The sequence below is a fragment of the Lepidochelys kempii genome, chromosome 24, assembly GCF_965140265.1.
Source record: "Lepidochelys kempii isolate rLepKem1 chromosome 24, rLepKem1.hap2, whole genome shotgun sequence".
NCBI classification, from domain to species: domain Eukaryota; kingdom Metazoa; phylum Chordata; order Testudines; family Cheloniidae; genus Lepidochelys; species Lepidochelys kempii.
In genome coordinates this window covers 14656040-14666517 of record NC_133279.1, presented here as the reverse complement: position 1 = coordinate 14666517, position 10478 = coordinate 14656040, and the positions used below count along the sequence as shown (strand labels likewise).

Genomic DNA, 10478 nt, shown 5'->3' with positions numbered 1-10478 from the left:
CCTCCCACTGCGGGGTCAAACAGGGGCCAGGCCCCCGTTTTAAGCAACGTCTCGAAGGTGGCCCTCTGACTGTGGGGCTGGGACCGGATTGGAGCCGGCGCCCTCTAGAGGGAAAGGCCCCAGCCCCCAGAGTCCTTCCATTCCCCACCCCCCTGCAGCCCACAGAGTCCTTCCATTCCCCACCCCCCGGGCCAGCCAGCCCCCATCCCTAGGGCTGGATCGGAGCCAGCACCCTCTAGAGGGAAATGGCCCCAGGACCCATTCCCCGCCCCCCAAGCCAGCCAGCCCGCCCACCGCCCGCCCTAGGGCTGGATCAGAGTTGGCACCCCCTAGAGAGCAAAGGCCCCATGTCCCATTCCCTCCCGACCCCCCAAGCCAGCCAGTCCCCGCCTGGGGCCAGAGGCTATAAACGCTGCCCTATTCGAGCGGGCCTTGCAGAGCAGCCAGGGCAGCAGAGGCGAGTTCCAGATGATTTATTGTGTTTCCATCGCTTCTGAACCCGGCTCCAGGCTGGTGTCAGTAATTAGCCCCTTCGCCCCACCGGGCCCCCGGGGCCATCAGTTCTTCTCCATGGTCTCCTGGATCCAGGCTAGGTATTTGCAGATATTGGTGTAGACCCCAGGCCTGTTGGGCTGGGCGCAGGGGTGATCTCCCCAGGAAACTACGCCCTGCAGCTTTCCATTACAGACCAGGGGGCCCCCAGAGTCGCCCTGCAGAGATGTCACAGAAAAGTCATCAGTCAGCCACAGCACATGGGGCCACGGAGACGCAGCCAGGCCACGCAGAGCCACGGAGACGCAGCCCGGCCACACCATGCAGAGCCACAGAGATGCAGCCATGCCATGGAGAGCCAGGAGATGCAGCCCAAGCATGCCATGCGGTGCCATGGAGAGGCAGCCATGCCCCATGGGGCCACAGAGCAGCAGCCGCCCCACGCAGAGCCACGGAGACACAGTCATGCCACACAGAGCCGTGGAGATGCAGCCACGCCATGCTACGGAGACAGCCCCACCGTGCCACACAGAGCCACGGCACACCATGGAGCCACTGCCATGCCAGTGTCTCCAACCCTCGTTCCCCCTCTGGCCCCAGGAGAAGCCCCCCTCACCTCACAGGAGTCTTTGCTCCCCTCCAGTACCCCAGCACAGAGCATGTTCTCAGTCACTTTGTAGGGGTACGCGACCTCACAGATGGAGTTGGAGACGATCTTGATGTCCACGCACTGGGGGACATCAGGGTACGTCTCTGGAAGGGAAGGGGTGACAGTTTTCTACGAGGGCGGGCCAAGGCCATAGGGGAGGGAGGGTAGCATGCCCCTCAGTCCCTACCCACGGCCCCCTGCTATCCCAGCCCTGCCACCCCCCAGCTCTGCTGGTGCCCCTCACTTCTGACCCGCAGCCCCTGCTAGCCCTCCTTGGGCTGCCCCGCACAGCTCTACTGGTGCCCCTCACTCATCCCCCGCTAGCCCAGCCCTGGGCTCCACCCACCCCAGCTCTGCCAGTGCCCCTCACTCCCGACCCACAGCCCCTGCTATCCCACAGCAGGACTGGGGTCCGCTACCGGCGGGGCTGGTGATGGTGCCCCATCCCATCACGGTGCAGAGGGTCCCTGCTGGGGGGCAGCTGTCGGTCAGTGCCAGGGGCTGCACGTAGTTGGTGTAGACGGCCGGGGGTGACAGGCGGAGCAGCATGACGTCATTCTCGTAGTCCCGGCTGCCGGCGATGAGGGCGCGGAACCCGGGGTGGGGGATGATGGTCTGGGCGGCTGAGAACTGCTCGTGTCCCGAGTTCGTTTCACGGCTGTGCTCCCCCAGGCGCACCTGGATGTGACTGAGGACAGAGAACAGAGAGTCCCAGGCTGCTGGCCAGGCCCAGCCCCCGCAATCCCCAGGCCCCAGAGTCCTCCCCAGCCCCCCAACACGCAGCCCCTGCAGCCCCCAGAGTCCTTCCCAGCCCCCCAACACCCATCCCCCGCAGCCCCCCAGGCCCAAGAGTTCTCCCCATCCCTCCAACACCCAGCCCCTGCAGCCTCCCAGGCCCCAGAGTACTCCCCAGCCCCTGCAGTCCCCAGCCCCAGCAACCCCCAGCCCCCCAACAGCCAGCCCCCGCAGCCCCCAGAGTCGTCCCCAGCCTCGCAACCCCTGCAACCCCTGAAATCCCCAAGCCCCCCAGCCCCAACAGCCCCTGCAACCCCCCAGCCCCCAAAGCCCCCACAACACCCAGGCCCCGCAATCCCCAGTCCCCCCAGCCTCCCAAAAACCAACCCCCACAGACCCCGCAGCCCCCAGAGTCCTCCCCAGACCCCCAACACCCAGCCCCCACAGGCTCCCCAGGCCCCGCAGCCCCCAGAGTCCTCCCCAGCCCCCGCAACTCCCAGGCCCCATAGTCCTCCCCAGCCCCTACAACAACCAGCTCCCCCAGCCTCCCCGCAACCCCCATGCCCTGCAGCCCCCCCAACAGGCCCCACAGCTCCCCAGAAGCGGCCAACAGGTCCAGCTCCTAGGCGGGGGAGCCACGGGGCTCCGCGCTCTATTCCCGCTCCGAGCACCAGCTCCACACTGCCATTGCCTGCGGTTCCCGGCCAATGGGAGCTGGGGGGCGGTGCCTGCGGGCAAGAGCAGTGCACAGAGCAGCCTGCCGTGTCTCTGCCTGTGAGCCGGACCGGCTGGCAGCTTCCGAGGCACAGCGCAGAGCCAGGACAGGCAGGGACTAGCCTGCCTTAGCCCCGCAGCACTGCTGACCGGGAGACACCCAAGGTAAGCCCGCGCCCCAACCCACTGCCCCAGCCCTGAGCCCCTGCAAACCTGGAGCTCCCTCCTGCACCCCAAACCTCTCATCCCCAGCCCTACCCCAGAGCCGGCACCCCAAGATGGAGCCCCCAACCCCCTGCCTCAGCCCAGAGTCCCCTCCCCCACCCTGAACTCCTCTGCCCCACCCCCAGCCTGCATCCCAAACTTTTCACCCCGGCCCCATCCCAGAGCCTGAACCACCAGAGGGAGCCCTCACCCCCTCCCACATCCCAATCTCCTGCCCCATCCAGTGAAAGCGAGTAAGGGTGGCGGAGAGCAAGTCACCGAGGGAGGGGGGATGTAGTGAGTGGGGGGCAGGGCCTCAGCGAAGGAGTGGGGCTAGGATGTTTGGTTTTTTTCTATTAGAAAGTTGGCAGCCTTCCCAGGCCCCTAGCCCCTCCCAACGCTCTGCAACCCCCAGGTCTCAGAGTCCACCCCAGCCCATAAACCCCGAGGCCCCAGGCCCAACAGGCCCTGCAGCCCCCGCAGCCTCCCCTCAGACCCTACAGCCCCCCCCTGCAGCTCCGCAAATCCCACAGCCCCCTCCAGCTCTGACTCAGCCCCCCTCTCCCCCCCCACTGACCCCACTGATCTCCCTGCACCACAACTGCCGCTCCAGCTCTCTCTCAGCCCTCCTTCCTCACCCAGATCTTAGTCATCCCTGCAGGTCTCACAGAGTGAAATGCACTCTTGGCTGTTGGGACAGCGACTGCCGCCAGTGACCCCCAACCAGTAACCCTTCCTGCCTACCCTCTTACCAACCACCTTCCAACTGACCCACCTACCAACCTACCTCCCTACACACCTACCTTCCTACCAACCTACCTTCTGCCTGACCCCCCTACCAACCTACCTCCCTGCCCTCTTACCCCCCTACCAACCTACCTTCCCACTGACCCACCTCCCTACCAACCTACCTCCCTGCCCTCTTACCCCCCTACCAACCTACCTTCCCACTGACCCACCTCCCTACCAACCTACCTCCCTACCCTCTTACCTCCCTACACACCTACCTTCCTACCAACCTACCTTCTGCCTGACCCACCTACCAACCTACCTCCCTGCCCTCTTACCCCCCTACCAACCTACCTTCCCACTGACCCACCTCCCTACCAACCTACCTCCCTGCCCTCTTACCCCCCTACCAACCTACCTTCCCACTGACCCACCTCCCTACCAACCTACCTCCCTGCCCTCTTACCCCCCTACCAACCTACCTTCCCACTGACCCACCTCCCTACCAACCTACCTCCCTGCCCTCTTACCCCCCTACCAACCTACCTTCCCACTGACCCACCTCCCTACCAACCTACCTCCCTACCCTCTTACCTCCCTACACACCTACCTTCCTACCAACCTACCTTCTGCCTGACCCACCTACCAACCTACCTCCCTGCCCTCTTACCCCCCTACCAACCTACCTTCCCACTGACCCACCTCCCTACCAACCTACCTCCCTACCCTCTTACCTCCCTACACACCTACCTTCCTACCAACCTACCTTCTGCCTGACCCACCTACCAACCTACCTCCCTGCCCTCTTACCCCCCTACCAACCTACCTTCCCACTGACCCACCTCCCTACCAACCTACCTCCCTGCCCTCTTACCCCCCTACCAACCTACCTTCCCACTGACCCACCTCCCTGCCCTCTTACCCCCCTACCAACCTACCTTCCCACTGACCCACCTACCTCCCTACACTCCTACCTCCCTACCAACCTACCTTCCCACTGACCCACCTCCCTACCAACCTACCTCCCTACCCTCTTACCTCCCTACCAACCTACCTTCCCACTGACCCACCTACCTCCCTACCCTTTTACCTCCTTACCTCTCTACCAACCTACCTCCCATCTGACCCACCTACTTGCCCACTTACCTTCTATAAAAAGAAAAGGAGTACTTGTGGCACCTTACAGACTAACCAACACGGCTGTTACTCTGTTACCTTCTATCTATCTATCCCTGTACACACCTCAAAATCTATGTATCATCTCTCCATCCCCATACACACTGCAGTCAATAGATAGATAGATAGATAGATGATGGGTGTGTACGGGACTGGCTGCGTATGGGCCTGGTGGAGAGATGATGGGTGTGTATGGGGCTGGGTAGAGGGATGATGGGTGTGTTTGGGGCTGGCTGTGTAGGGGCCTGGTAGAGGGATGATGGGTGTCTATGGGGCTGGTAGAGGGATGATGGGTGTCCATGGGGCTGGCTGTGTATGGGGCTGGTAGAGGGATGATGGGTGTCAATGGGGCTGGCTGTGTACGGGGCTGGGTAGCCAGCTCTCCCGTGCCCTTTGGGGGTCACTGTAGCCCCAGGAGTGCTGTGCTGGGGCGTGGGTTCAATCCCAGCTGGGACGCTGCATGGAGAATTGATGGGTATATTGGGGTGTCCCAAGCTGAGCCTCTGCACAGAGCAGCTCCCCCCACCTGCCCACCCAGGCCCCGCTCCCTTCGCCCCACCTCCTTCCCCCACCCCTCTGCCTTGCCCCCCACCTCAACTTGCAGTGGGCGGCAGTGAGCACCCAGTCCCGGTTCAGCAGGATGCCGGAGCAGTAGTGTTGGTCAAAGTAGTAGAGGAGAACCAGCCAGGGGTGCCCCAACTCTGGGCACTCGGTACCCCCAATGATCCGATCTTCTCGGGGAGAGGCTGCAGGGTGGGAGGGGCAGAGATCAGTGGGGGGTGGAGATGGCAACGGGGCTACGGCCCATTGACCCCAGCTAGGATCTGGCCCCATTGACTCCAACGGGGCTATGGCCCATTGACCCCAGCTGGGATCTGGCCCCATTGACTCCAATGGGGCTACGGCCCATTGACCCCAGCTGGGATCTGGCCCCATTGACTCCAATGGGGCTACGGCCCATTGACCCCAGCTGGGATTTGGCTCCATTGATTCCAACGGGGCTACGGCCCATTGACCCCAGCTGGGATCTGGCCCCATTGACTCCAGCGGGGCTACGGCCCATTGACCCCAGCTGGGATCTGGCCCCATTGACTCCAGCGGGGCTATGGCCCATTGACCCCAGCTGGGATCTGGCCCCATTGACTCCAGCGGGGCTATGGCCCATTGACCCCAGCTGGGATCTGGCCCCATTGACTCCAACGGGGCTATGGCCCATTGACCCCAGCTGGGATCTGGCCCCATTGACTCCAGCGGCTACGGCTGATTCACGTTACACAGAAGAGATTCTCATGTAGGCACTCAAGCAAGCACACACACACACTGTGTGGCTCACACAAAGACCATCCGGACACAGCGCACTCTGCCCGCCTCCCAGATCCGCTCAGCTCGGTGGGAATACACAGACCGGGGGGATGACCGCCCCGTACTGCATCCCGCCCACACTGCACACCCTCAGCCACCCATACAGCAATGACACACACCCGCATGCAGACAGATGCAACACCCGTGCACACGGGTACGGACACACACCCAGCAATGCTCACCCGTGGTAGGCCACACGCGGAAGCAGGCCACCTGCTCCTATGTACGTGCTCCTTTAAACCCGTGCAGACATAGGCACCCCCAGTGGTGCACACACACACCCCCCCACCCCCCCCACCCCCCCCCCACCCACACACCCACCCACACCCACACACCCAGGTGAGGTGGCACGTTCCCCGTACACCTGCCCCCGCTACACACTCCTCTGTGAACACACAGCCGCTCTTACACGCGCACACGCGGATTGAAAACACACCGTTACCCATGCTTATGCAAACACGTCCACACACAGCATTCCCCACACATATGCAACATCCCCCCCCGCCCCCCCTTCACGCGGAAAGGACACGCGCACCTTGCACAGCTCGCCCGTGCGCACCCAGACCGGCAGGCCACGGCAATCTGCACGCTCATATGCACACGCACAATGCTCGTGCATGCTCACACCCGCATGCGTGTCCCCCCCACGCGCACACGATCACAACACCCCTCCACAACCCTGCACGCACACACATACGTGCTCACACGCGTGCACACGCACAGCCAGGCCCTCACCTGCGGGCAGCAGCAGCAGCAGCAGCGCGAAGCCGGCCCGCTTCATGGCGAGCAGGGCAGCAGGTGCTCAAGCTTGGCCGTTCCCATGCACTTTACGCCTAGGGCGGGGGCCTGGTGGTCAATGATTAATGGGTCATGAGGAAACAGCCGCCCCCCCACGGTGCCCTGGCTTGTTTGGACACCGCAAAGGTCACGCGGCAGGTGGCAAATTCTCACCCCCCCCCAGCCTTCCCCGCTGGGCACCCCTTGGAGGAAGTGCGCAGCCACCGCTCTGAAGCTCACCTGAGCAGCACGTGCTCAGCCCATCCTCCCAACCTGCTCCTGAGCCAGCCAGTCCCCCGCCCTGGGGCCGGATCAGAGCCAGGGCCCCCTAGAGGGGAAAGGCCCCATGTCCCATTCCCTGCCCTCCTGAGCCAGCCAGTCCCCCGTCAGAGCCGGCGCCCCCTAGAGGGGAAAGGCCCCGTGTCCCATTCCCCACCCCCTGGAGCCAGCCAGGCCCCTGCCCTGGGGCCGGATCAGAGCCGGGGCCCCCTAGAGGGGAAAGGCCCCATGTCCCATTCCCCACCCCCCGGAGCCAGCCAGTCCTCCGCCCTGGGGCTGGATCAGAGCCGGGGCCCCCTAGAGGGGAAAGGCCCCGTGTCCCATTCCCTGCCCTCCTGAGCCAGCCAGTCCCCTGCCCTGGGGCCAGATCAGAGCCGGCGCCCCCTAGAGGGGAAAGGCCCCATGTCCCATTCCCCACCCCCCGGAGCCAGCCAGTCCCCCGCGCTGGGGCCGGATCAGAGCCGGCGCCCCCTAGAGGGGAAAGGCCCCATGTCCCATTCCCCACCCCCTGGAGCCAGCCAGGCCCCTGCTCTGGGTTCGGATCAGGGCCGGGGCCCCCTAGAGGGGAAAGGCCCCGTGTCCCATTCCCCACCCCCCGGAGCCAGCCAGTCCCCCGCCCTGGGGCTGGATCAGAGCTGGGGCCCCCTAGAGGGGAAAGGCCCCGTGTCCCATTCCCCACCCCTCGGAGCCAGCCAGTCCCCCGCCCTGGGGCTGGATCAGAGCCGGGGCCCCCTAGAGGGGAAAGGCCCCGTGTCCCATTCCCCATCCCCCGGAGCCAGCCAGGCCCCTGCCCGGAAGCTGGCTTGGAGCCAGCGCCCCCCGGCACTGTGTCCTTATGGAGCAGCACGCGGTTCTCAGAAACCACGTCACTGCACAGCTATTCTGGAGCAGCTGCTCTCATGGCTCCTTTGTCAACACGGCCAAGGCCCTTCGCATTCCTCCCGCCTGGCACGGGGAGCCCCGTCCCAGGCACTACAGGAGAGGCAGCCCTGGTCCCTCCTCCAGGCCTCTCCACGGCTTAGCAGTGGATGGCACAGGGTGGGGGGCTGTGTCAGCTGGGCTCTGCCATGTGGCCCCCATTCCATGGACCCATGTACTGGGTTAGCAGGGGGTGGGGGGGAGCCAGGACTCCTGGGTTCTCTCCCCAACTCTGGGTGGGGAGTGGGGTCTAGTAGTTGGAGTAGGGGGGGCTGGGAGTCAGGACTCCTGGGTTCTATACTGGGCTCTGCCTCTGCCTCCCCATGCCTCAGTTTCCCCATCAGTCACATCCCATTCTTTTCTAAAGCGCTCTGAGCTCTGCAGAGGGCCAGCACTATATAAGCCCTGGGTATTATTACTGCAATGCTACCTCAATGAGCTGGAGCCCGGCCTACGTGTCCGACATATTCTATCCAGGGACATGGCGTGCCTAACCCTACAGAGGGTGGGGACAGGGACAGAACCTAGGAAATCACATGGGAAGGATGGTCCAGCGGTTAGAGTGGTGCTCGATTTCCAGCTCTGTCTCCGTGAGGTAGTGGACAAGTGTCTGAGCCTCCATTGCCCAGCTGTGAAATGGGTGTGGATTGAGTTACCGCTGTAATAGGAGCTCGGTAGGTACCTCAGAGAGGCGGCCTGCATTGCCGGCAGGGGGGATTGAACCTGCGGATCGAAGACCATGAGTAAGGCTACGATTTGGTCACTTCCAGCGACCTCCGTGACCTCAGTCTGCGGCAGTCGGGAGCTCTGGCGGCCCCTGGGCCATTGTAGGCGGCGGGGGGACCCCCAAGCTCCTGGCTGCCATGGGTGGTGGGGGGACCCCTGGAGCTCCAGCACCCAACCCATGGGGGCAGTCCTAGCCATGGTGCAGCTACCCAATGCAGGCAGTGTGGGGACCCACAGATCCCCATTTTGTCACGGATATTTTTCGGGAAGGGCACGGCCAGGTCATGGCTTCTGAGAATTTTTCTTTATTGCCCGTGTCCTGGCGGTGACTTTTCCGAAAAATATCTCGGAAAAAATCTCAGCCCTAACCAGGAGCCTGTGTTTGCTAGCGAAGCTTCTAGCTCTGCATGTCTCCCAGCTGCCACCAGGGGGAGTAGAGTGTCACTGTGCATCCCAGCCCCAGGCTCTAACCCACTGTTACCATGCAGGGGTGGGGATAGAACCCAGGAGTCCTGCCTCCGAGCCCCAACTCTAACCTGGACCCCAGCCTAACCACTAGACCCCACTCCCCTCCCAGAGCTGGGGATAGAACCCAGGAGTCCTGGCTCCCAGACGCGCCCCTCCCCCCCGCTCTAACCACTAGACCCCACTCCCCTCCCAGAGCTGGGGATGGGACCCAGGAGTCCTGCAGTGATGAAAATGGGAGTTGTTGGTGCTATTTTTATGCACTCTCTGTATGACTTTGTGCTGATCCCCTTGGCATTGTGGCCTGTTGGGGTGAGGGGGGATAATTGATGGGCTACTTAGGACATGGGAGATCAGGTTCAATTTCGGGGAGCACTCCTCCATCAGAGTTCCCTGGCTGATCACCATGCCAGGCACGGCTGGTGTGTCCCTTCGGCGCTGTGGGGGGACGTCTACATTTCGACCACAGCCCTGAGGCTGGCCTGGGGCAGCCGGCTCGGGCTCCCAGGCCTCGGCCTGCGGGGGCATGACGTTGCAGTGCGGACATCCGGGATTTGGGCTGCAACACGGGCCCTGGGTCTCCTCCCCCCTCCTGGGGGGGTCTCTGATCCTGAGCCCCAGCCCAAGCCTGACTGTCCAGGCTGCAAATTCATAGCCCCCCCAGCCTGAGCCCTGCACCTGCCGAGTCTGCCGAGGGGTTGGCATTACAGTGCAGACGTCCCCTAGCCCCCCATGTTACCCCCCACTGCCTTGGGGCCCTCCTGCAATTGCATGGCTTGCAGGTGCCTCATGCTAGCTCTGGGAGCGCTTGCTGGGGGCAAGCGAACGGGACAGAGCGAGAGAAAGAGAGCGGAGCTGGGCATGGCTCAGTGGTGCCCTGGCGCCGGCCAGGCTGAATTCTGCCTTCCCCGTTCCTCTCGCTGCTGCAGGCCAGGGGATGAAGTGATTGTTCCCTTGTTGGGAAAAGGCTGCCTGGGGTCACTGCCAATTCCGATCAGAGCCTGGCACCCTGGAGGGGTGGGGCAGACTTCTGCCCGAGGCTGGCATGGTGGGAAACCCTGGGGCCCAAAGGTCCAGTTTGGGAGTTGTGCTCACAGAGTTGTGCCCTGGGGTCCAGTAGGCCTCAGGGCATGCCCAGGAGATAGGGGCATAGACCAGATCCTGTGAATGTGAGATGCCTGTCTTCCATCCCCCCCTGCTCTAACCACTAGACCCCTGTCACGGAGTCCCTGGGTGATGCTCTGGAACTGCT

The 10478-nt window shown here is 63.5% G+C and overlaps 1 protein-coding gene across 1 annotated transcript; it reads right to left on the bottom strand.

Moving 5' to 3' along the window:
- Positions 1 to 457: 457 nt before the first annotated feature.
- LOC140902477 (trypsin-3-like) lies at positions 458 to 6890 on the bottom strand. Its single transcript, XM_073322588.1, has 5 exons — positions 6797 to 6890; positions 5292 to 5445; positions 1561 to 1829; positions 1109 to 1245; positions 458 to 710 (listed from the first exon to the last, which is right to left on the bottom strand). The coding sequence occupies exons 1-5, from the start codon at positions 6840 to 6842 to the stop codon at positions 558 to 560; spliced, it is 759 nt and encodes a 252-aa protein (XP_073178689.1). The 5' UTR covers positions 6843 to 6890; the 3' UTR covers positions 458 to 557.
- Between the last annotated feature and the right edge of the window lie 3588 nt (positions 6891 to 10478).

Coding starts and splice junctions, on each gene's coding strand:
- LOC140902477 (XM_073322588.1), bottom strand. CDS start 6,842: ATGAAGCGGGCCGGCTTCGCGCTGCTGCTGCTGCTGCTGCCCGCAG. Junction 5,446..6,796: donor GCTGCTGCTGCTGCCCGCAG/GTGAGGGCCTGG, acceptor CCCACCCTGCAG/CCTCTCCCCGAGAAGATCGG. Junction 711..1,108: donor GGAGCAAAGACTCCTGTGAG/GTGAGGGGGGCT, acceptor ACATCTCTGCAG/GGCGACTCTGGGGGCCCCCT.